General features: G+C 37.0%; 1 protein-coding gene across 5 annotated transcripts in view; it reads right to left on the bottom strand.

Annotated features, from left to right (window-relative positions):
• LOC123314590 (E3 ubiquitin-protein ligase HECW2) overlaps positions 1-27403 on the bottom strand; it is a 96447-nt gene that overhangs the window by 19164 nt on the left and 49880 nt on the right. For 2 of the 5 annotated variants that reach the window (XM_044899957.1, XM_044899959.1), the window contains 8 exons: positions 22586-22681; positions 20772-21436; positions 19988-20384; positions 19454-19927; positions 19068-19339; positions 18651-18836; positions 17889-17990; positions 17512-17765 (listed from right to left, as the gene is read on the bottom strand). In XM_044899957.1, coding sequence (XP_044755892.1) covers positions 17512-17765; positions 17889-17990; positions 18651-18836; positions 19068-19339; positions 19454-19927; positions 19988-20384; positions 20772-21436; positions 22586-22681 — 2446 coding nt within the window. Of the gene's footprint in view, positions 1-6984; positions 7023-17511; positions 17766-17888; positions 17991-18650; positions 18837-19067; positions 19340-19453; positions 19928-19987; positions 20385-20771; positions 21437-22585; positions 22682-22765; positions 22785-27403 lie in introns of those variants that run through there. The other 3 variants (XM_044899961.1, XM_044899958.1, XM_044899963.1) reach the window with 3 other exon arrangements.

Genomic DNA, 27403 nt, shown 5'->3' with positions numbered 1-27403 from the left:
CCTTTTTTACGAGCCCTTATTAAACTCTATAAAATACAGGGTTGGACATACCTAAGTCCGGAATGAAATTAATAATTTTTCAACCAATAATTCAAAATCATCATCAATAAAATTGAGTGTTTTTCCTCAACCCTTTAGCGTTGTTATAATTCCTGTTGAAATAATTTCCCCGCTGGAAAAACAATGGAAAAAAGGCGAAATTAACATCGATCGGAAAACGTCTTCACAATAAACGGACCTTCTAATAACACCGGGCAAAAAAGACCTCCTGAACGATTCCGTAATAAGTCTTATCGGATATTAACATAAAAAAAATGTATAATTTTCGCTCTATTTGTATACCAGATGGGCTCCGCACGAACTCAACGCGTTGTTGTTAATTTTAGAGCGGAGCACAGGATGCAATATAGACAAAAATAAAAAGTAAAACTCACCTTGGATGCGGTGTTGTCCAGTGATTATGCGACTACGAAATTAAGGAAACAGTTGTCTGGTATATCATCGTAATCATATTGGAAGAGCTGTTAAATACCAATAAATTGAGGGTTGACTAAATGAAATGCACCCAGTTTTATAAAAGAGTTGATTTCTCCAAAAAATACTGAATACTTTTGCATTATTCTTAAGAAGAAGGAAAATAATATGAACCCCTGAGAAAGTCTAGACAAAACTACAGGAGACCATAAAGTTTATCATAACAACAAAGCTTTTTTTCACATTTTTCACAATTAGTACAAGTGGTTCCCCAAAAAAAAAGTTCTATGGAGGAAAACAGGGAACAGTGTTCCAGAAAATACATCACCCTGTAGATTTGCTATCGGAATTTGCATGTCACATGGTGTGAACTATCAGTTATAATACTTATGCCAATTTTCAGTTGAATATCTTGTGAAGTGTAGATACTATAAGAGAAAAACTTGTAAAAAAAAAATTCTAACTTTAACCCCCTGTATCTCGAAAACGAACCGTTCGCGGTCCCATGTTGATGAGACTATTTTTCTTGAAATTACTCAAGGTGTCTCCTCTTTTCGTTTGTACCTCCAATTTAAGAACACACTGTATAGAATTGCAGGTTGATAGCAGATGGAATACTTCCATTCCATCTTTGGATGATGATTAAATTCACCCACACAAACTTCTCATAAACTTATCATTGGCAAAGTCAAAAAAAACGACCAAGGCACACCATTACAAATTATTATTAATCATAGGTATAAAATCATGAAACAATAAAATTAATATGCAATTATTCACTTTTCAAGTAGAATCCCAATTCACTCATCCGACCTTTTTCTATGACACTCATTACTTCGAAAATTAAGCATGAGAAATCCTCTATATTTCGCTATTGTCTCATCGAATCATTTTCGAATTTGAATACGTTAATAAATCGTATTATAGAATACGCCAGATGAAACTGAAATTGGATCCAGAGGTCAGAAGGCTAAATGCCTTATTGTTCTGTTCACCTTATAAGTATCAATTTAAAATGACTTAAGATCGAGTGTGGATGCGGTTTTTAAGTCACGTTCGGAAAAAATCGAACAACGTATCACAGTTTAATTGTATATATGATTCATTTTCCTGTTGATTCAATTTTTTGCGATTTCAATTAGATCGCAAGGTCTCTTGTATATCATCGAAATTATTATGCCATTCGTCTACTCTACCTTGAACCTTTATGCTATGGACAATTCTAATCAAAAGCACCCATAGCAGATGTTGGAAAACGGTTTCCCTTGGACAACAGAACCCAAAATTATACAAGTTATCCCTCGATGGATCGTCTACTAGGCGTCTATACGAGGATGTATAGATATCTAGTTAGCCTAGACCAGTTACATGCATAAAAAAATATATTGCGTTACCATAGCAACGAACAATATCTCATTAGAAGTGTCAGTGTGGAGTTTGAGGTCAAAAAAGTAAACCAGAGTTACGCAAAAAATTAAAAGAAAGAAGATGTCCACCAAATTTGTGAAAATCGAAAAATTGGCGTATCGAGCCATCATCAAGTACCTGTATTTAAAAGGGTTAAGAGGTAAGCAGATTTACGAAGATATGCTTAATATCCTTGGTGATCAATGTCCTTCGTATGCGACCGTGAAAAATTGGACTGCAAGCTTCAAAAGAGGTAAATTTTTCATTGAAGATGATGACCGATCGGGAAGGCAAGTTTCTGTGTCAGTCCCCGAAAATATCGATGCAGTTTATGTCATGATTTTATCAGACCGTCGAATTTGGCTAAGGCCCGGTACTTTCACCTTCGAATAAATTTTATTCAACGAATAATGACGTACCGACATTCGATCTATGACAAATAAACTCTTCTAATTAAGTCTCAATGACAGATTTATTCGATGAATAACACTATCTGAAAGTGAAAAGACTGCATTTTTACTTATCCTAAGAATAAGACTTAATAAATGGGAATAAATTTATTTATTCGCACGTGAAAGTACCGGGCCTAAAACGGATATCTGAAGCACTGAATATTTCATACGAACGCATTCATCATATAGTTCACGTCAATTTGGACATGAGAAAAATTGCTGCAAAATGGATACCCAAATGTTTGAATGTTGACCAAAAGCGTGCAAGGGTAGAAGCATCGCGTTCGATCTGTGCTCGATTTGAAAACGAAGTAGACTTCTTGAACCGAATTGTTACTGTGGATGAGACTTGGGTACATTTCTACGATCCAGAAACAAAGCAACAATCGATAGAATGACGACACTCTGATTCTCCAAGACCTAAGAAGTTTCGTGTTCAAAAATCTGATAGAAAAGTTCTTGCTTCAATTTTTTGGTGTTTCCATGGAGTAATCATGATTGATTTTTTGGATAAGGTTAGAACAATAACCGTAGATTACTATTCGACATTACTGACCACTCTTCTTATGAAAAAAATGGTGAAAACAATATGTCACACTGTTTTTTTATTTCTGCTGGTTACGTTTTTTTTACCATTTCAAACTCTGCTATTAAACAGGGTAAGTCTTTGACTCGTACAAATATTTCAACAGAATATTAACCACATGAGGGAAAGGTACCAGATTTGTTCTAGTTCAATAGCTACTGCTACCCTTCTACAATACGCCATATTTCAACCCCCCCTTGAAATACCCACGATATATCATCGATAAACGTGTGCGAACCTTTAGATACAGGTTTCGTATTCAGCTGTAACTTCCTGCTGGTTTCATTTCCTGCAACAAATTCGCCTTTGGTCTTCATTACGAATAAAAGGGCTTCTTTTGTACGTTAGTTAGCGAATGTACTTGCCCGTTGAAAGTCAATTACTACATTTTCCTTCTCTCTTTTCGACTCCTAACCGTCAGTGTTTGTATGACCCGATTAAATGTTGATTGCGCTACGTTAGTCATTCATATAGGGAAACCGCCACATGTTCCTCCAGTATGTTTGTTCGAAGATTATTCATTCGATAAATTTAAATAAATTATACTTGGGATTAATGGAAGAAAATATCTCGTTTCTCCTATGTTCGTTGAGGAGATACGCTGAACAAGCTATTCACATACAGGCTGTCTCAACTAAAAAAAGCAGCCCTCGTGTGTTTTCGTCCATAGAATGCCTAAATTTGTAACTTTCATGTTGGATGAACACATATGAATTTCAAATCATGAGGGAAATATTTCATTTCATTTCAGCGGAATGCAGGGAGCCCACTGAAAATAATACTTTCTTCAAAAAAACCTTGAAAAAAAGCTCTGATACTAGGAAAAAGTAGTAATTTTTCATCCCTCGAAATCAACCTACTGAGTCCATTTCATTTCAGGCTGTACTTTGAAGCACAACCTTTTTTTGTTACCCTTTTCAACAACTTCAATTCCTCACGATACGAAAATATTATCAAGAATAAACTGGTCCAGATACGGACAAAAAGAAACAACAAACAAAGTAGCTGTTCTTGATCAGCAAAAAAAAAATAATATGAATTGAAGATTGATTAAAATATTCCCAAGAGTGAGCAAAATTTTTCCATTACGCAACAGAAGTCTTTATATGGATTCAAATGAGACATATTTAATTAGGTATGTTAATGACATCCAAGGAGACTAGGAATTAGCAGATCATAAAATAACAAAAGAATTCATTTAAAACCGAAGTTGAGGAATTTTAAAAGAGCTTTTATGTTCTGATTCTCGCACTTCTTAATGTAGGAGTTAACAATGAATCATTTATCTGTTCTTGCATAAATATCCTATTGGAAAAATCAACAAAAAAATCTCCTGGAAAAAATTTTCGTGATCATGAAATCAGCACTATTCATTTAATTCTGAAAATGGTATTTTTTAACTGTGGCTGTTTTGGCCGATAGTTCTCTGTGAAAAAAATTACTCGAAGAAACAATAATTAAAAATTCATCTCACCATGTTTCAGTCATGATCAGATAGTTTCGTCATGATTTTTCAAATTCTTATGATATATTTATGTTTGTTAATGTAGGTATTAGTCTATATTTGGAGTTTTGTCTATTTTCAGCATCTTGAAAGTACGAATCAAAGCCAACTACTCCTATTTAGAGATATCAATCTGTGGAAAATAGTGTAAATTGCAGGTTTACTCCTAAATCATACAGCTCTAAAGCTGTTCGAAATGATATATTTGTGTTTCTCTCTTGAAATATACATTTACATCGAGATAAATCACGCACGCACATAAACATTCGTACATGCTCCAATTCATATTTCGCAGAAACCGGATGAAAAAAAGCTTTTATTGTCATATTTGATACGTGCCGTTATTCTGCAAAGATAAGACGATTTTGAGTGAAACAAACCAATGAGACAAGACGGTGGTAGACTTGAATGAAGATGTTCCATCAATGAAATCCGAACTTGCAATGTTCATACAAACACCGATACAATTTCACATTAAGTTTCATATGAATTGAGACATCAAGAAAACAGACACTTTTTCGTTTTTATATGATCATAATTTATTATAATGCAAGCGGTCGTGAAATATTATATTATTCAACCAGCATGGTCTTGTTGTCATGTGAGTAGAATACTCTATTTCAATATCACTATGTTCAGAGGTTCTGTCTGTAGTTATGATCATTGAGTTTGATAGATCGGGGAATAATGGCTCATAAATCATATCACAAGTCAGTACTCAATATTTGATATTCCACAATCAGTGGATAAATGCTCAAATATCCAGTGATTTATTAACATTACCTTAATGGTCAACTTCACTTTATGAATCGTCGTGGATTAAGATTTATTTTTCGAATCGTCTTGGTTATTTCTTGTAATATGAGGCCCTGTTGATTTCGTAACATAATATTGAAACAGTGAATCAGTATTATTTGATATTAGATTAAATTTATAGAGGAACAAGAATCGAGGAAGCATTCATAATTTTCGGTTGGTGCATCTTTGAACTCGTGTATCTCCTGCACATAAACAACGATCACATGTTGTTTATTTATTTGTTTTGATAAGAATAAGTAACGGACGGAATAAACCGAATGTTGAAAGATAATATTCAAATCATAACGACAATTTGGGAACGGCGGTTGAACATATTTTCAAGTCTGTCTTTTTCTACAGGATGACCTTATATATAGCTTCCGGTTCAGTATTACAATCAAGTAGGAAAAAAGGCGAAAATGCGTAGAGCTATTATGATTTTTAAACTGAATCTCATTTTAGACATTATATCAATACGTATGACCCTAATGTTTCACTCCACCCTCAAAAATAAGTAGCCTGAAGTCACTTCGAAAAAGCCTGGTGCGTGTGGAGCGAAAAGATTGAATATTTTTTGAACTACTGTGAAATTTCCTGGTAATCTTTTGTCTTTGTTCGATTCCATAAAGAAGCTGGGATGGTAGACAATGTATTGCCAGTTGGGCGATCATAACCTGGGCCATTTTGATAATTAGCTCCAGAGCAACAAAAAACACCGATTTTATCAACAAGATATTGAATATCATCGACGATACCAATCTAACTGTGAATAATTTAAACGCTTGATCGCTTCAGGTGAAGCGTTATGGTTATTATATGACATCAGGGTATACAGAGGGAGTAAAAAGTAATGAACAAGCCTTTCTATGAGTTTAAATTACGCTAATTCACTCTATGTGGAGGTTTATTGAGTTTAGGACCACTCTTTATGCAAAAAATTCATAGACCTTTCGTTGCTGAAGATGATTTGGTCATGATAGTTTTTTTATCAACCCTTTTCTATCCTAGTCAATGTCAATACACTTTAGGAGTGATTAATGTTTAGTCTTATCGAAAAAATGTATTTCCCCAGAATAAAAATTGAAGAATTAACTGCATTAAAAACAACAATGACAAAAATGAATAAACATGTAAGTTTTTTTATCCTTCATCAATTACACGCCTGAAAACAGACATTTTCTCGATAACAATTCAAAAACAACAGTACTTGCTCCTAATAAGTATTTTATCAACTTCAAAATACATGAAAATGTCCAAATTTCATCCCCGTGATAAAAAAGATTTGATGAAAAACCACAGCAAAATCAGGTCTATCCATTTCTGGCACAGAAAGTAAGGGTTGCCATGAAAAAAATTCAACCACCCTCCACTTGTTGTTGAGGGTGGATAACAAACTCCGCAATGATACATGAAAAGGTGATTTGAAATAAAATGTAAGTGCTCTACCCTTTTTTTTCTATAAAGTAGTAAATACCAAACATGAATTTTGTCCGTTACTTTTCACTCACTATGTATATCGATACATCTCTCAAGGTTTACGTTGGTGTACTCAATATAATAATTATCAAACGCTCTCAATATTTAGGTCACTGTAAGAATCCCATGAAAACGATTTATGCACTTTTTAATTACACGTATGGTGGGAAAAATCTTGATTGTTAATGAGATATACGAGTAGCTTGAGTGTGATTACATAAACATTTACGAGCCTAGCACGGTTCTGAAGTAGGTACAATTTATGCTCAGGTGAAAAGGGTACTTACATTTTTGTGAAAATAGGAGAAGAAAACCAACATGACTCACCTGAAACAAAAAATTTCAGTTAAGCTATACCCAATGGCAAAAATATGAATCTTCATATTATTTTATGGAGGTGGCTTATATGCAAAGTGATTGGGTAGAATTCCAAATGAGAGCTGATTGAAGAGTGCTTGCACACGATTTTACAACAGACTCTCAAAAAGCCAGTCTTTTTCTTTTCTCTAATCATTCTGAACCTTCGAAATAGTTTTCCTTCGTTTCAGATTTCAATAGCTAATTATCTGTTATTCCACCTTCAACAGCATAAGAAACAAATTCAAAATTGAATAGAATAAGAGATTTACTTCTCTACTCTAGGCTAAAATAGTTCAGTTTAAAAGAATTCCATTTGAAAAGTAGACGACTGGGATACAGCTTGAAAATTTCAATATGGGAGTCAATTATTACTATGCATACATAATTTCACTACATAATGTGACACAAATAGCCACTGCTAGCAATTCCTGAATATTTTCCTTTCGAACTCATTCGAAGCCATTTCCAGATCCCTAAATACGTATCCTTCTCTTTTCGACACAAGCTAATAAATATTAATATAGGACAAACATTATCCAAACAACGTACATGCTGAAATCATTGTTTTTATTTGAATAGGAAACGGTTAACCGAGTTCAAGAAATCCCTAACATTCGACGTGATGTTTGATACAGATCCATTTCCTGCAACAAATGTCGATCGAAAATAGGTCTAACCTAATTTCCTTTCGCATCAGCTAATTATACGCGAAACTGCAGATGCTGCCGAGCTATTTGGAGATATGTCGATGAATCCGGTGATGACATATTTTTGGACGGGTTTCAAATTCAAGAAATCTATTAAAATTCGAGAATCTAATTCATTTTTGGTGATATATGTCGTGGGTTTTTTTGAATACATTATGTCAAAGACTGAAGAATGATTAATGAAACAATTCTTCCACTTCTTCGTTTTTTAGCTGTCCTAACTGTCTGCTACTAAGGAAGTCTTGGGAATTCCAATATTCAATCAGAAATTGAAGCATGAATTTTTTTGAATGGGATTGTTTTAGTTAGGACACCATGTATGCGCTGTGTAACTCTCTAATTAGATACCTTTTAAGAATGTTTTCCTCTATATAAATGACAGAATACCTCACGCAATCGAAATATACATTCAAGGCAGCCACCCCAATGATGGTCAAATATTTAATTGATAAATGACGACCTGAAAATTTCATTATCTTATTAGCCGAAACAGCTGCAGAGCTTCCGTCCTGCGAATATTCAATGCCGAAACTACAATTATATACGTTTAATATTCTTTTAAAATTATTCATGCCTGCTATTGGCTTGGTTTCATTATGTAACTTCTGACTGCTATTTTAATATCGCAATATACAGGAAAGTTTATAGGTCAACTTTCAAGTCGCGTATCTTCCAGGAAAATCATCGTAGATCCAAATGTGATACATATTCTGAAAGAGCAACTCTTCTAGTCATTTCATCTACTTCTTCACAACCGTTCGGTTTTTAGGAAGTTCTAACTGACCCCATCTTTTTGGGAATTTTTCGATGGTCAAGTCGCGAGTAGTTTTTCTTCCAGGAAAATTATCGTAGATCGAAATATGATACATATTCCGAAAGAGCAAATCGTCTAGTGATAAATCTGAGAATTTCATCCATTTCGGTACAACCGTTCGGTCTTGACGAATTCTCAAGAGAAATTTGCATTTTTTGGAAAATGCCATTTCCAAGATGAAAATCTAAACGGAAGGAGATAGGCTTTCGAAATTGCTCGCAATAGATTCAGCGTATTCGAAAACCTATATTTTCATACCAAACTTTCCGATATCTGACACTGTTTAGAAAAAAATCGAATTTATTGTTTTTCCATTTTTCATTTTCCAGTTCACTTTGAAGTGCTCTCTGGAGTGCAATTCTCTATGAAATCATCAACTGTTGGGTTTGGTGGAATCAACAAAGTGAGTTTTATATACTCCATATCCTAAGACGGTAGTAGAACATCCTGATTTTCAGGCAGAGGAACAAATATGTCATTTTTGGGGGGTCTAACCCCTTGCTCATTTTTGTGCTACAATGGAAGCCTTATCAACGCTGATTACGAAACCGAAAATCCCAATTGGATCAGACGAATATAACAGGAGATATCGCAGATTGAAATTTGGCATTTTTTGAAAAATGCCATTTCAAAGATGAAAATCTAAACGGAGGGAGATAGGCTTCCGAAAATGCTCGCAATAGATTCAGCGTATTCGAAAACCTATATTTTCATACCAAACTTTCAGATATCCGACACTGTTTAGAAAAAAATCGAATTTATTGTTTTTCCAGTTTTCATTTTCCAGTTCACTTTGAAGTGCTCTCTGGAGTGCAATTCTCTATGAAATCATCAACTGTTTGGTTTGGTGGAATCAACAAAGTGAGTTTTATATACTCCATATCCTAAGACGGTAGTAGAACATCCTGATTTTCAGGCAGAGGAATAAATATGTCATTTTTGGGGGGTCTAACCCCTTGCTCATTTTTGACCCAAAAAAACGAGATTTTCGAAATTGAGTTTTTGTGCTAGGATGAAAGCCTTATCAACGCTGATTACGAAACCGAAAATCCCAATTGGATCAGACGTATATAACAGGAGATATCGCAGATTGAAATTTGCCATTTTTTGAAAAATGCCATTTCAGAGATGAAAATCTAAACGGAGGGAGATAGGCTTCCGAAAATGCTCGCAATAGATTCAGCGTATTCGAAAACCTATATTTTCATACCAAACTTTCAGATATCCGACACTGTTTAGAAAAAAATCGAATTTATTGTTTTTCCAGTTTTCATTTTCCAGTTCACTTTGAAGTGCTCTCTGGAGTGCAATTCTCTATGAAATCATCAACTGTTTGGTTTGGTGGAATCAACAAAGTGAGTTTTATATACTCCATATCCTAAGACAGTAGTAGAACATCCTGATTTTCAGGCAGAGGAACAAATATGTCATTTTTGGGGGGTCTAACCCCTTGCTCATTTTTGACCCAAAAAATCGAGATTTTCGAAATTGAGTTTTTATGCTAGGATGAAAGCCTTATCAACGCTGATTACGAAACCGGAAATCCCAATTGGATCAGACGTATATAACAGGAGATATCGCAGATTGAAATTTGGCATTTTTTGAAAAATGCCATTTCAAAGATGAAAATCTAAACGGAGGGAGATAGGCTTCCGAAAATGCTCGCAATAGATTCAGCGTATTCGAAAACCTATATTTTCATACCAAACTTTCAGATATCCGACACTGTTTAGAAAAAAATCGAATTTATTGTTTTTCCAGTTTTCATTTTCCAGTTCACTTTGAAGTGCTCTCTGGAGTGCAATTCTCTATGAAATCATCAACTGTTTGGTTTGGTGGAATCAACAAAGTGAGTTTTATATACTCCATATCCTAAGACGGTAGTAGAACATCCTGATTTTCAGGCAGAGGAACAAATATGTCATTTTTGGGGGGTCTAACCCCTTGCTCATTTTTGACCCAAAAAAACGAGATTTTCGAAATTGAGTTTTTGTGCTAGGATGAAAGCCTTATCAACGCTGATTACGAAACCGAAAATCCCAATTGGATCAGACGTATATAACAGGAGATATCGCAGATTGAAATTTGCCATTTTTTGAAAAATGCCATTTCAGAGATGAAAATCTAAACGGAGGGAGATAGGCTTCCGAAAATGCTCGCAATAGATTCAGCGTATTCGAAAACCTATATTTTCATACCAAACTTTCAGATATCCGACACTGTTTAGAAAAAAATCGAATTTATTGTTTTTCCAGTTTTCATTTTCCAGTTCACTTTGAAGTGCTCTCTGGAGTGCAATTCTCTATGAAATCATCAACTGTTTGGTTTGGTGGAATCAACAAAGTGAGTTTTATATACTCCATATCCTAAGACAGTAGTAGAACATCCTGATTTTCAGGCAGAGGAACAAATATGTCATTTTTGGGGGGTCTAACCCCTTGCTCATTTTTGACCCAAAAAATCGAGATTTTCGAAATTGAGTTTTTATGCTAGGATGAAAGCCTTATCAACGCTGATTACGAAACCGGAAATCCCAATTGGATCAGACGTATATAACAGGAGATATCGCAGATTGAAATTTGGCATTTTTTGAAAAATGTCATTTCAAAGATGAAAATCTAAACGGAGCGAGATAGGCTTCCGAAAATGCTCGCAATATATTCAGCGTATTCGAAAACCTATATTTTCATACCAAACTTCCAGATATCCGACACTGTTCAGAAAAAAATCAAATTTATTGTTTTTCCATTTTTCATTTTCCAGTTCAGTTTGAAGTGCTCTCTGGAGTGCAATTCTCTATGAAATCATCAACTGTTTGGTTTGGTGGAATCAACAAAGTGAGTTTTATATACTCCATATCCTAAGACAGTAGTAGAACATCCTGATTTTCAGGCAGAGGAACAAATATGTCATTTTTGGGGGGTCTAACCCCTTGCTCATTTTTGACCCAAAAAATCGAGATTTTCGAAATTGAGTTCTTATGCTAGGATGAAAGCCTTATCAACGCTGATTACGAAACCGGAAATCCCAATTGGATCAGACGTATATAACAGGAGATATCGCAGATTGAAATTTGGCATTTTTTGAAAAATGTCATTTCAAAGATGAAAATCTAAACGGAGCGAGATAGGCTTCCGAAAATGCTCGCAATAGATTCAGCGTATTCGAAAACCTATATTTTCATACTAAACTTTCAGATATCCGACACTGTTCAGAAAAAAATCAAATTTATTGTTTTTCCATTTTTCATTTTCCAGTTCAGTTTGAAGTGCTCTCTGGAGTGCAACTCTCTATGGAATCATCAACTATTTGGTTTGGTGGAATCAACAAAGTGAGTTCTATACACTCCATATCCTAAGACAGTAGTAGGACACCCTGAATTTCAGGCAGAGGATCAAATAGGTCATTTTAGGGGGTCTAACTCCTTGCTCATTTTTGACCCAAAAAATGAGGATTTTAGAAATTAAGTTTTTATGCTAGAATAAAAGCCTTATCAACGCTGATTACGAAACTGAAAATCCCAATTGGATCAGACGAATATAACATGAGATATCGCAGATTGAAATTTGCGATTTATGAAAAATGCCATTCCAAGACGAAAATCTAAACGGAGGGAGATAGGCTTTCCGGAAGGCTTGCAATAGATTCAGCGTATAGGAAAACCTAAGTTTTCATACCAAACTTCCAGATATCCGACACTGTTTAGAAAAAATCGAATTTATTGTTGTAGTTTTTCTTTCAGGAAAATCATCGTAGATCTAAACGTGATACATATTCTGAAAGAGCAACTCTTTTAGTAATAAATTTGAGAATTTCATCCATTTCGGCACAACCGTTCGGTCTTGAGGAAGTTTCAACTGACCCCATCTTTTTGGGAATTTTTCGAATGTCAGCTTCCCAGGAAAATCATCGCAGATCTGATTGTTATACACTCTAAAAGAGCAAGTTTGAAATCATTCGAATTATGGAACACCTAGTAAAATGACATTGCCTGTTATGGAGAATGAAGACTCCATTCCTGACTTCATAGGCGAAATCTATACACCTGCATTTGAAGAGAGCCGAATTTCTTAAGTAGTTCATCACCTTGAGTGCAGACTGAATCAATTGGTAGTATTCATAAGGTGTGTTTTAGTGCACAAACTAATGGGCCACTTCCTTTAGAAACAATGGTGAGGTCGATTTAATCAATAGGAGTAACCGCAGAACAAATTAGAGATGTTGAGCATCATAATTCCTCCAAATAAAGTATCTGATTACTTAGACACATTCTTGAAAATCGTTCAAACACATGCTGATATCCAATTCAATAAAGAAATCTAGAGATGCAATATAAAATCACGCATTTTCACAGCAACTACTGAAGGAGTTGAATACAAGATAAATAACAGTCCTATCTATTGGTTGACAAATTCGAAAGGTTTAAAATTAAGAAAGAATAAATGAGAATCATTTCTCATAAACCCTGGATCTGTGAAAGTCTGAATGTTTCAAAGTCTGAATGTTTAAAGAGTATGCCGCTGTTCTCTATCCAAAATCAAGAATTTGCTTCTTTGCCAAATACTCCATAACGATTCGAAAAACCACCTAATTCGATATGCCCTATGAAAAAAAATTGCAATATGCCCGAAGAACAATCTTTGAGCACTTGATTTCTTCCCTCGAATAAAGAATTCGTCAAAATTGGAAGAAAACATCTAGAAGATGCGAAAACGGTACGTCACTGGTCATATTCAATCGTGAACGCTCAGTCGAATGTTACGCTTATGCATGTGTCGTTCCAGTTGCCAAACACTGAATCTGAGGCTATGATGGTCGCTGTATCATGCTGGAAGACGTCAGACTTCCGACAATTCTTTTTGGAAGGAATATTTCGACGAATGAAACGGTAACTGGTGTCTTCTAAGGTATGAACAAAGTTGGTGATTAAAAATAGAGTTCGGTAGTCTTGGAACATTTTTTATCTAATTCTGAGATGCTCTCAATGAGCATCGAATTTGGGACAGCTTGTACCCACCTAATCAAAGTCGTATCACGATTCAAATACCCCATGGCTTTGGTTCGAAACCCACACAAACAATGAAATCTACCGAAAAACATAGTACTGCCGTATTCGGTTCGAAAATGATTAAATAATCGATTATCGCTCGGTATGGCTGAAGCCTAAAACACACACGTTTCCGGTGGACCGCAAATTTTGCTATTCCGCTAATTGATTTCGTAATTACAGGAGGGTTAACGATAACAATGGAAGGTTAAGGTTCAACTCATTACGCTGTGACCCAACTTCCACGGCAACAATTCTCTCAAGCTGTTAAATATTTATTATGGTGTCCTGTTTGTTGTTGATCCATTCAATTACGATTTCCATATTCCAGCAATGAGCGACTACTACCCAGTGGAAGTATTTTTTTTCAATTGGTAAGAGTGTTACTCGTTTATGAATAAGTCGGGTTTGAAGGCCCCAATCACAGTCAAGGCTGCTCAGTTGATCGTACTGAAAATGACCGTTTTGTGATACGGATAATTATAATTGTTACAAAATATGTATTGGATTACGAAATGAGGAACGTGATCCAATCATTTCTGGATATAAAGGTAGGTTGTACCTTTACTGATCTATTTACAGGTGCTATTAAGTGCTAATCGAGAACTGGACATGTTTGCGATCGATTTTCTCATTTTTTTTCCTTCCACTATGAATCATCGAGATTCATACGTAGGTATGCAGCATGGAGTGAAAAAATTACGAATAGAAAAAGGATTTGGCATATTCAATATTGTAATACGTGAAAATTGTTAGGTTTTTTTTGTAGGTAAGAAACAAGAAAACATTCCTTTGGTTGGCTTGCAATAGCGAGGCACTCTGTCACCACGTGATCTGCCTTCCATCTACCCTCGTCAGTTTCTTCTAGACCCATTCACATTGAAGGCTTCATAAGGCTACAGCCTGCATAAAAGACGCTTGGACAGCGTCATAGCCTAGCCAGTCCCTGAGGGTGGTGGTTTTCGAACCATGTTATACCATTCGATAATATTTCTTTTCAGGATTTGGTGGATGAGTTCCCCTTCCAATCTTCCTTTCTGCTCAGCAGCAAAACTGTTTCCAGATTTGGATTATTCAGGAAAAAGGAGACCAATAATGTGCCATCTGTTTTCTTCTAGCTGCTATAGTTCTCCAGATCCCCTCAGTAGGCAACGGATTTTGTCCACCCTGTACAAGGTTTTCAATGGATTTTATTTCAAGACTTTCGTAATCGAGAACGTACCATCTTCCAATTAACATGATGAGAGTACGATGTCCAATTATACGATCGAGCAGTTTTCCTTCAAGCTGATAAATTGAATTGAAACAAACTATCTTGAAATTGTAATTTTCTATTCTTAACTCTGTGGCATTTTCTTTATACGACAGTTTTGGGTGAAATCCCACCCACTGCCTGCAGCAAGCAGGATAATTTTTCTACATATCTCGTCCCCAGAACAAAAAATACAAATGAGATTTTTGGCAGTCCAGTATCATGTCCCAGAATCTAGTTGGATTCGTTCTTTTTATGAGAGAGAAAATTCACTGTTTTCAATTGAGAAAAGTATGAATTAGATCAATTAGGGTATATAGATCGACACTGAAAGACAATTCACTTCTTAGACGAATACAGCGCAACATGCAAATGAGTCTTAAGCTCCAACTGGTAGTAAAAGTGAGTCATCTGAAAGATTCAAACAAAAATCCACCGAAAGATATTAATTTGAATCACCCGACGATTACTTAAACCCTCCCGTTGACTCATTATAGGATTATAGGGTTCTCCCCCATTTATGGTACACGTGTAGTGCCACTATAATACACCCGAAGGGTCAGTTGAGGTCAGAGCATACTCTTGCTGATTAATGCTGCATTTGAACGAACAGAAAACTGAATATCAGACATGCTTGGTGCATTATGACTGTCAACTATTTTTTCGGAAACCAATGCGGTAATTTTCGATGAAGAGATGGAATAGGATTTTCGTTTATCCAACATTGCCGCTTTAAAAACCCAACCCCACTCTCACCTCTTTCTATCTATAACAATCTATCGATCGATTTGACCTGTAGAACTTGAATTAATTCGATGAATACAGAAATAGTTCGTGTAGATTTTGCAAATCTTACGTTGCCATTTCCAGAATATACCGCCGAACCATTTCAACTGCCGAAAAATTCGTTAGATGAACATCCGGCCGACCATGCATACAATCAACTCACGACACCTGTTGCAGTATTTTTTCGCTTTGTCAGAATCGGCGAAACGGAAACGCCAAACTGCTCCCCTAACAGACCGGAAACGCAAAATTTTGGAGACCCTATCGAAGACACATTATACAACAACGCCCAACGGAAGAAGTAATTACAGATATTATCTAGTATCTGGATGGGACTTTACATTATAAGGTCCTTACCTCGTTAAGATTCAGTTAAAAGCACCATTCATTATATACAGAGTGTCTAATTCAAGCTCTCTTTGAGACTTTTCAAAACAACATCATGAGAACCAGTTGCTTGAGCAGGGGCTTATTTTCAAGTGAAAATTTCATTTTATCATCCTAGCTCCTGAAGCTACTATCCGCAAATTACAAATAGCATAGCGAATGTGCCTCGTGTGGCACTTAGATGTTGTCAGTGTTATTGTGGTACACGAATTTTTGTATAATTATTTGGAAGAATTATAATGACCAATATTGTTAAGCCATATCATCACTACTACAATTTCGAAGATTTACTTTGTTTGAAGGTAAACTCCTCCTAAACTGCTCATGTATGTATATGAAAGGAAATGAAAAAAACGAAGTAGTTATGAGATTTACTAGCCCCTGAAATGGCAACAGTAAACAAGATCGCTTCAAAACGACAACATTATAGAGAAAAGAACAACCTGGTGAAGTTCGTAGGTTTAAAAAAATTCATTCTGTTACGAACCTAACCTAGAAGTCAAGGTTTAAAATTAGGCCGGACCTGATTTGGCTCTGCCTAGTGCTCCTACTCTATTCGGCATTGAGTCGGTGGGGTAATCAATGAAAATATGAGGAAATTTTGGCCGAGAGTCCGTCGAAACATTGGCTAACCATTGTAATGTCTGCGGTGGGTCACATAAATGGTGCAATTGCTCGAACATTGCAGGTCAGACATGTTCTATACAATTTTAGTCTGGAAAGGCAACGAGCCAATCTATTTAGTTGCCACGCGATCTTTGCACAATTCTAGCCTGTGTGGACGAGCATTATCGGCAATTAACATAAAATTGCATAGCTTTAAAGCTATGCTATCTGTTCCGGAGTGTTCGACCAGTAGCTTTTCGAAATGAACTATTAGGATCTTGTGCAGCGCTTAAAGCTCTTGCTCTTCCAACCTTCTACCACCACTATCACGATAGTGATTCCGCGCTCTATTAACTACACTTTGCGAAACCCAGAGACGGTCAGATACTTCTTGTTGCGATAAAACTTCGTTTAACCTACACGCTGACTGGTAGCGCCCACCAAAGTAGCATAACACTGACATGGCACATACATGACAATGGCGAAGCATAATAATAACTGACACTTCACTCAGATATCTGAAAATTATAAATCGCCTTTGTCATGTATGTGCTATGTCTTTACTACGCTACTTTGGTGGGCGCTCCCAACTAACTGTTTAAGTTGGAAGCCTTCTAACGCATGTTTAACTCGTGATAATTAATCTACAATTGATACTACACAACATCAGAAGAGTTGCGAAAGCCCATTATCGCACATACAACAAAATCGTCATACACTTTTTTTGTACTTGAGCCAGGACCATATTTTGTGCGTGTTTGTACATCAACACTCAAAACATTTGATTCAAGCGCTAAACGTGAGTTACAAGTTTCAGAAACCTATCCAAGTGACTTATGAATCAAGTTTACTCACCTGAGAAGAATGGTCAGATGGATGTCATGGCTCAACCTGTCCAAGGCGGCAGTTCCCTCCACCCTCACAGCGTTGACCTTATCCCTGAGCGTAAGCGAAGTACCAATGGGCGGATGCCTTTCTCGCAGTATATCCAAAATGTTCGGCTGACGTAAAAAAGCGACTACTTTATCGTTGTAGGCTATGGGTATATCGGGCAGATTATTAACAGCGGCGCTTGCAGACGTACCCGTCCTTGGTGGTGGTGTTGGAGCCTGAAATGAGGAATCTTTTGAACGTGATTTTATCAATTTTAAAGGGTATATTTGAATTAATGGTGGATGTACCAACTCAGGTTAGGAAGAGACGAAAGCACATCCACCATATATTTAACTTACTTGTCCTTCCTCTGAGAACCTTCTAGAGAAACAAGGGGATTCTGTAGGTACCCGAGGATCCATATAAGTTGTTTTCTTGTGAGTATGGTCAATGAAGAATTGCTAAGAAAGTTAGTAAGGTTAATACACTGTATCTACAATGGTTTATTTTAAGAGATGAGGCTAATTTCTACCGAAGCATACTAGGCATGATCTAAGCAGAATAACTGTTCTATTTTGAAAGTACCGGTTCACTTTGAAGGATTTATCTCATTCCGAAAGATTTAAGATACCTATACAGGGTTTTCAAAGGCGAGTCTTCTCTTTGAAAGAGGGTGAACTCATCAAACGTTTGAGATGAAAAAATCACCTATGAAAAAGATTTTAATAAGGGTCTAAATCGTGAGGGATCTGCATTATTGTTAAAAAGCAAAATCCAAAGAAAAACCAACCCCTGACTGATATATCATTGAAGATGAAAGCCGTCATCTTGAATACTCAACATAGGTGATGTCTAGCGAAATGTTTTGACCAGCTTTTACCAGAGACACCAGAGGAAGTCTCTGCTTTTACCTAAAAAAGACTTACCTTTGGCAAAACCCTGTATTGAACGAAATAGATGTAATGTGAAAGATCAATTAGCTCATTTACGGAAGTTAAACTCAAATAAACAGATTATGGTCAATTTCCCAAATGAAAAGCGCTGTTGCAGATGTTTGAAATGATATTTAAATCTATTTTATTGTGCAAGCACGTAGAATTATGAAATAAACTGTAACCAACCTTAGAATTCCTATCTTTCTTGGTGTCCCATCCTTGAGGTAAGTCCAGGGAGGTATCGGCGAACAAATTGACTAGAGCCACCAATTCTTTGTTGTGTTGATACTTTTCGAAAGCATTAGGATCTCGTCTGATCCGAACAATCATGTGTTTCAAGGTAGGGTTCCTATTGTAAAGCGATAAAGCATCCTGAAAAGGAAATTGAAATGAGAAATTCACCTACTGCATACCAGGCATATAAATTAACATATAAAATATGCAAGTACCACTCATTCAGCAAGTTTGATTTGAGAAAATTTGCAGTTGGCACAAGTAGTTCGGGATGCCATTTGAAAAATCTCAACAAACTTCTACCCCTCGTAGGTCGATCCTTCCGAAACTATTCCTGAAAGATAAAAAATTCAAGGATCTGGAACTCACTTGATTCATATGCAATATGGTGAAAAAATCCGGTCTTGTGAGCAACCTGCATCCGGGAGGAGCTGCTGAGTAGTCCACATTCTCCAATCGCACCGAGCTTATTGTTCTCCTGATGCTTTGGTATCTCCTATCTAGCTGCCTCCTGTGCTGTTCTGCCCCAACGCTGCTGGAAATCGAGCTTGCGTTGCCTCCAGGTCTGGTCCAAGAGGTTGTTCTGGTAGCATGGTCAATATAAAAAACTCTCCCATGGCTATCCATTCTTGCCTCCCAAGCTGGAACGAAAACCACCTTAAGAATTTACTGCGAAAAGCTATATCTGATGATTTTCTTCCATACTATCAGATATTTTAAATTAATGATGATAGGTAGCCTCAATTTGTACTTACATGGTGGCAGCGGCTCCTCATGTTCAACTGGATTCTCCGGAACCGTAACTATCCTATGATTCCTCTCCGGAATGGACGGTAACCTAGTTACGCTCAGCCTCTGTACCGGTAAAGGAATGCCACCGCTAGCCTCACCATCCTCGATACCGTCGCTTGGAAGCCTCAACACAGGTTTTGGTCGCACGTCCGGGCTTCTTGTATCTATGTTCCTCAACTCCGACATGGCTATGATGCTCAACCTAGGGTTGTCCTTGGCAGACTGAAGGTTTGGATCGTTGTGAGAGCTCGATGGGACCGACCAACCGTCCAGGGTTTCCAAATTTCGTATATCCGCCTTTCGAACTTCCGAATGAGATGAGGAGGCGGCCCCATCAGTGGACGGACTGGGGTACTTGAGGTTGGGAGGCTTCAATTCGGTCTTCCTTATGTTTCTGGAATGGTGGGTAGGCGTGGGTGGACAAACAAGAGCGTTACCTGTAAAGAAGATAGGTAAATAGTGAATCTTGATGGACTTATTCCATTAAGTTGGTTTACCTGAAGTGCCAGCAACCCTAGCCAGCGCCTTGGAGTGAGGCTTGACGACTTGGGCGATGTTCCTCTGCGCATGATCCCCAGAAGGCGACTGGTGACCGCAGGCTTCATCGGAATCGTCCATCTGGAACTGCTGCGGCGATCCTAACCTAACAAGCGGCCTGTGGGACAAATTGACTAAGTGGCTGCATTCGCCATCGACTATATCGATAGAACTGCTGCTTTGCGTGGAAACTGAACTGTGGTTTTCCATTCTGCTTAAATCTAAATGAGCATTTTGGAGACTAGAATTATCACCGAGGCTCTTTGAGAGAGCCGTGGTTATGTAGTTGTCAGAACCTATGTGTATTTCGCCGTTGGCTCTCCTGTCCATCTTGGATTTGTGGCTGGGAGTGGCTACCTGAAAAGAGAATTAGTTCTATTATTTCGACACCAAGGAGAAATTTTGAGCGCACAATTTTTGTAATGTTTGCTATGTGTTCATATGGACCTTGTCTCCCAGCCATTCAAGAAGTTTTTACGAAGCATTATCTTTTAATCAAGTTTCTTGACAGTTTGATTTAAACTAGGCCAAGTTTGGGAGCTTTAATACTGTGAGATCTAAGAGGTATCTGGATCTTAGGGAAAATATGACGACTGGCGAGTTTCAAAGGGCTTTAAAAAATGGTGGAAGTCAAATCACGGTGCCTAATGAATACTAAAGAGCATAAAGAGCCCTTTCTCATCAACCTGCCTCCACCACAGTCCCCTATATATGAAAAATCATGGTAAAAACTGGAAGACTTACATCAGCGTCCGACAATGAGCTCGCAGTGGATGTGGTAGAATGCGTCCTATGATCCTCATCCGTATCAACCAGCTCAAACCCGAACGTGTCCTCGGGGTTCTGCACTTTCTTTGGTTTCTTCTGCCTGTGCACCAACGGCGGCACGAAATTTGTACTGACCGCGTGCGACCTCTCCAGCGGTCTGTGGGAGGAACTCCTGGGGGGCAAGGGAGGTGCTGAACCGTCCAACGGATCTGAACAACCGTTGGCCGGGGTGGTTATGTCTTTGGTTTCATCGGTGGGCGAGGGAGAACTGTACGACGTCCAGATCTGGTAGTACTCCTTGCTGGGAATCTTCAAATTCTGCTTCGATTTGATCTTTTTCTTCGTGCCGCCCATGTTCGTGGATTCCGACCGGACCAGACCAGTCGATTTCTTCTTGACGCCCAGCATCATCTCGCTGTTCTTGCTGGTGAGGTCCTCCAAGGAGTTAGAGTTTCTCAAGGCCGGTATTTCAGTCTCGTCTTGGAAGGCCGTGTTTTCTATCCCGTTGAACTTGCTCTTGTGCTTCAGCTTCAGGAATCTCTTCAGTTTCTCCGAGGGTTTAATGATCAGGGCGTCCGTTTCCGCCAGGTAATCTAAGGTGGTTCCATCGTAGTATCGGAAACAGAGGAGTTTTTCGCAATCTGAAATGGTGTAGATCAATTAGAACAGGAAACATAAGCGAAGAATGAGTTTCAATTAAAAAGTGCAAACATAGAGTCATTCGGGGTAACTGAGCGCAGTGGGTAAGTGTGCGCAGTGCGTATATCTCGACTGTGCAATGTATGAAAGAGGGGTTCATTTGGGTGAAGCAAGGGCGCAGAATCGCCATATTAGTTTTTCATAGGAGTGCGCCGTGCCACGTTTCTTTAACTTTTTATTTGCAATCAATCAAATTCACTAGTTTTCTTGTTAATTTTTAGTATCTCTGCACATTCTGCCAGGTCCAAATTCCGAGTCCCTCAGTGTTAAACAATATTTTATTCGATCATGGGCATATTAATCTAAATATATATAAAAAAAATTTTAGATTCTCTTAGCTGCTCAACTCTATAAGAACGTCAATTCAAATTTTGGCTTACTGGGGAAAGTGTGCGCGGGTAAGTGTGCGCATAGATTCTTTATATGGGCATTAGTTCAGTGAGGAATAAATTATGACATTGTTGATTTTCTTGGTTAAGACTCGATCAATATTGTCCTATTTGTTCAGAAAAATATGAAGAGCCACCAACAGGGGAATGTATCAAGTGTTGTGTTCACCAGGAATTGTGGCACGAACAATAATGCAGAGCTTATAAAAAGGCGCTTCTGTATTGACAATAAACAGCATTTCTCTAATATTGTAACATTTTTATGACATTATTTTGTAATTTGTTTTGATTGTGTGGTTCACTAAGCACTGCGTTCACTTACCCCGTGAGGGTGCGCACACTTACCCGCAATACGGGGCATGTGAACGCACTCCGACTTTCTCTATTAAATTCTTGTTTGCGGAAAGAAAACGTTTTTGTTTGTTTGCTTTTTGATGTTTTCTTATAGATTAGAAAATTCTCTATCTTATGAATATGTTTTAATTTTCCTAGCTTCAACATTTGAAACAGGGCATGGCTTGAAACGCAAAAGTGCGCACAGTTGCCCCGAATGACTCTATGCCTCAATTTTTCAGCAGTGTAATCAGTACTGAAGAGGATTTTGCACAGTTTCAGGAGCCGAATTCAAAAGTATAGAATCAAAGCACAACAGAAACTGTTTGAGCCATATTTTATGTACCAATTTAAGTGTTATTTTCCTACCTGTATGTTTCGGTGGAATATCCAGAAGCCACATGGTACTGCCTTGTTGATCGCCCACTTTCTGCCTCGAGAGGCACTCTTCAGCGCTCTTGGACTCTGCAAGAAAAAAAAATCAATGTCGAAACAAACCAACTTATGTGCTGGGATGGAAAATCCAATTGGCCTATTTTCACAACTGACCTCTCGACGATCTAACTTTAGAGTAAACGCGTTACTTTGTGGATTTGATCGCTTTTTCGAATCACAAAGAAGGGGATGTAGAAAATGATCGATTTTCACAGTGGAATGCGCCTTTTCAATGAACTCGCTCGATGTGGAATAGCTCCTGACCGGAACTCGATGAAAATCAGGAAGCGGATGAATCAGTCCTTTATTAATAACAGTTGTTGTTATTCAGGATACATAATACTTCTGTTTCGATTGACCCTGACATATTGAACAGAACATGGAACAATAAATATTGATAACTAACTATTGTGCCTTCAGGACGTGATTAAATCCGTGCAGATAACATTGCTGAATGATATTGACAGGTACATAGGTCCTTTGATTCGAGCCAAGGAGATATAGGATATGTCTCCTTGCTTCGAGCACCTAGGGTTCTGTTCGCCGAACAATGATGGGTTGTTCCAAATCAAAAATTTCTTGGAGCGATAAACAAAAACAATATCGATTTTACACAATGGTTTATTGAATTGGGATTCAGATTGAATGAAAAAGTCCAAATAAATTTTGAAAACTATGCACTGAATCTCACCTCTTTCAAAAATCTGTACTAATTTTTGATTTTGTTCATATAATTTATGTTGTTGAATAAAGGTCTTTATTATTATTCATTTTAGGCCAGAAACGTTTCCATAAACTTGGATACTAGGGTATCCAACAGACAGAAAATGTTCAGGGCATTCCATTTTCTTAAAGGTCATTTTGGAAAAATTGGAGTGGCTTTAGGACCATCTGTAGAGCGATCTGAAAGACTACAGAATACTTGAGTACTCTTCGGGAATTCGATTTTAAAAGTCCTACATCTATCTCGAACAATTTTCAAGATACTATCATAATAGTATAATTTCCAAAAGTTATAGATCGACCGAAATTGAAGTCATCCTGTATACAGTGTATACCTTCCGTATTTTCTTTCGATAATAGCAGACTTTCGTTCAATAGCGATTTTCTCCAAATCGTTTGAAGATACCAGAAAATATCACCTGTAGATTTTCATTATTTTTTTCCATGTCCGATTATGTGAAAGCTTTAGCTCAATGCATGTTTCAAATTTGAGCAGAGGTTAGAAAGTTGAAACTAAAAAAAAATTAACTCCATTCGATTAAATACAAAGTGATTCATTGGTAAATGGGTAAGGGCTAAGGATAGATGAGAGTTGAGTCACAATAACCTATATTTAAAGAGTCTACCTATCTTTATAATCAAGATGCACAGTGTTTTATTGATTTTGTCAATTTCTTCTATCACCCAAAACTTTCGAACCACCCTATATAATTTGACGATATTTAGTGAGTTTGTCCTCCACAACAACTAGTTCATTCTGAGATAGTAACATGAATTTTTTTCAGGTCTGACCTAGAAAAAATTGATAAATAAAATTCAACCAAAAATCTTATTTATCAGTTTTTCCTAGGCTGGACCTGGAAGAAAAAATAGGTACTTCGTCAGTATGAACTAATTGTTGCGTAGAATAAATGTACCAAATATAATCGAAATATAAAGGATGGTTCGAGAGTTATGGGTAATTGAAAAAATTGGCAGAATGAGTAAAACACTATGTATCTTGATTATAAAGAGGGATAGGCGATTTAAATATAGGCAACTCTGCATCCCCTCAGTGTCCTAATCTACCCTTAACTTCCGCTCATTTACCAATCTAGCCCGATCTATAAAAAACTGCAAGAGCTATAAGGAAACTAAAAAAATTCCCTCCAACACCCTGTAGCTCCGTAACTAAGCGTTTGCGGACCTATCTTCATATAAACTTTGCGCCTCAAGATTACACAGGGAATAACCCTTTGAATTATTGTAGATTAAATACTGAAATTGACAGATTTCACTTACTTGTCCTGCATAAAGGGGCCATAATGAGCTCCAACGTAAATAGATCAGATATATCCAGAGAAATCTAACAAATTTGTATTTTCACTAAGACACATACTCTTGGTAAACCCTCACACTTCTACAACTACTAATTCTACTACTATTCTCGACGTAAAAAAAGGCATGATTCACGTAGTTAGTCAAAGGCTTTTCTGAATGAACTGATCCCCGTCTTTCAAGAAATCGGGATCCTAGTGCGGTTTTCAGAATCGACATTCCAAAGTTGAACACTTCTTCCGGTTTAGTGAGCTCAGAGACCGGATATAGGACGTCCGATGGTGCCTGCTCGAGGTACGCAACACAGGGTTGTACCTGGAAATTTAACCTGCAGGAAATACAGACCCAAACATCGGTCTCCTCGGTAGAAAGAATATGGGGTCATGATTTCGGTTTGACGTCTCATAAAATCTATCGTAATCGGACATAAAATGATTAATTGTCCAATAAGCGCGGAATTGAACTCGTTTCCTACTATTATGAGATTCGTAGGATAAGCTCCAGCAAATTTTTAAAACCAAAGGAATGATTTTATAAAATAGCGAAATTCTTCGTTATCATTGTTCACCATAAATGGAATGTTAAGGTAGGTGATGTGTCATTTTATAACTGACAATTTTTGAGAAGTGTGAACACACTTAAATGGATGGGTCCTAAAAAAAATTGTATGGCTAGTTACTCCATGAATAAACCATGTCAAATGTCAATATCTCACGATCTAATCATAACAACTACAACCTACTACAAGTCAAATTGTATAATTGTATTCCGAATTGACCAGTACGGACCTGGAGGAGGTGACAAAAATATAATAGTTGGTTCCGGTTTTCCTCAGTCTAGGAAACATCTGTTAACTTTAAACCAATAAACCAACCCTAAATGAAAGGGATGTTGAAATATTTGACTTCTATTTGTGGCCAGAGCAAAAGTAAACCCCAACAACAATTGACGTAGCAGAAAGCTGCAGATTCATGGTAAGGAGTGATTTATGGCATCTATTTTTTTCGATAGTGAAACTGTAGGTCAATATTTCGATAGAACTGAACCAACAGATTCGTTATCAATTGGAATTTTAATGAATAGGCGTGTGTTGATTGCGAAAAATATGGTTGCTCAAATAGGTCGTATTTTATTAGCAATATTCAATGAATAATAAACATTTAGTTTCATATTTTTCGATACGTGTAATTTTTCGAACCCTTATGCAGGTTGAGTTTCTATTTTAACAGTAGATTTTTGAGGTCAAAAGAAACACTTTTTTTCCTATACCATTTCGTTCCGATTCGATCCTGATCAAAAGATATAGCTCTAGAAATTTTAAGTTTTCATAATGAGCTGAGCCAGTCCTGGAAAAACAAAATCACCTTCAGAATAACTAGCTAAATATGTGATATTACACATTTGTGTAGTGTGGTACTATATTCCGAAATTCATTTTATTCGATTTAACCGTTTGTGAGAAAAAACTAAAAATATCATTTTTTTTATGGTTTTTCAACAGCCTGTATCTTTCAAACCCTGCCGATTCGGAAAAAATGGCAAAGGAAACGAGTGTTTCTTTGGACCTCAAGAATCTACTGATAAAATATTTGAACGAGTCAAAAACTCATCCTGTGAACTACAAGCAAAAATCTCATCGATTTTTTTATAATCTGAGGTACACACGTTTGAGAGTGGAAAATTGTATGAATTTTTTACTTTCCTACTCTCTCTTTCAAAACTGACATTAGATGAAGAATCATTATATTATTTTGAAGAGTGTGATTTTAACTTGGGACAGCGATTTATCTATGCATGACTAAACGGTTGCAGATTCTTCTTGTTGAGGTTTTTTCTGGACACTTTTTTAGTTGGTCCCATTCTCACCCTGTATAAAAGGCACAAATCCCACTGCAAAAATACTTTTCCATGACCACAACATTATGAAGCAAATGTAATTTCAACTCGAACAAATCTCATCGTAGGAAACCTTCGAAAAAAGTCGAAGGAATTTATAGTCTTCATTGTTTGTTTCTTTCCGGACAATGCAAATGTCAGCTCGACGGAAGAGAATTAAAAAGCGTTCTGAACGAATTACTATTCATTCTAAATGGTCTCGGTAGTTGGCTCTGTACCCTCCTAACATCCTCCCAGTTTTCTCATGGGAACCCAAGCATTTCCTTGGAACTCCAGGAAACCGATGGAAATCTTTGGTACTCCTCAGAAGGAGTGCATATCTAACCCAACGTTTATGCATGAAATATTATGTTAAACGACAGGAAATCAACTCCCGTATTTCCACCATGTGTAAAGTATCATTTTATCAACACCTACGAATTTCGAGAAATAAAAGCTTATGGTGGTAACTTTTATAATAGTACAGGAAAATTGCAATTCTGAGCAATTTTTAGTGTTATATAGCTTGCAGAAATCCTTGAATATTTTCGAGTACTGGAGAGGTGATCGGATTTTGTATTATTTCTCGAAATTTAATATCCCAGAATGAAAATTCCATACCACGCTCGTTAGTAATCACTGGAAATAATTATTAGGAGCACCAATTAACTTCCTATACATTCTGGATTTCCGTCAATGGAGTAATTGGCCACACTGAAAAACAGTAATTTCATTGATCCACAATGAGACATGATGAGAGTGAGGCCTTCAATTCATAAAGCAGCGTAGGTGCAATCAAGATTAAAGATTGAATAACGAATTATATATCACAAGTTGC

This window comes from Coccinella septempunctata, chromosome 5 (assembly GCF_907165205.1).
Source record: "Coccinella septempunctata chromosome 5, icCocSept1.1, whole genome shotgun sequence".
Taxonomy (NCBI): domain Eukaryota; kingdom Metazoa; phylum Arthropoda; class Insecta; order Coleoptera; family Coccinellidae; genus Coccinella; species Coccinella septempunctata.
The sequence above is the reverse complement of the archived record's forward strand: the minus strand, read 5'-3'. Positions and strand labels throughout refer to the sequence as shown.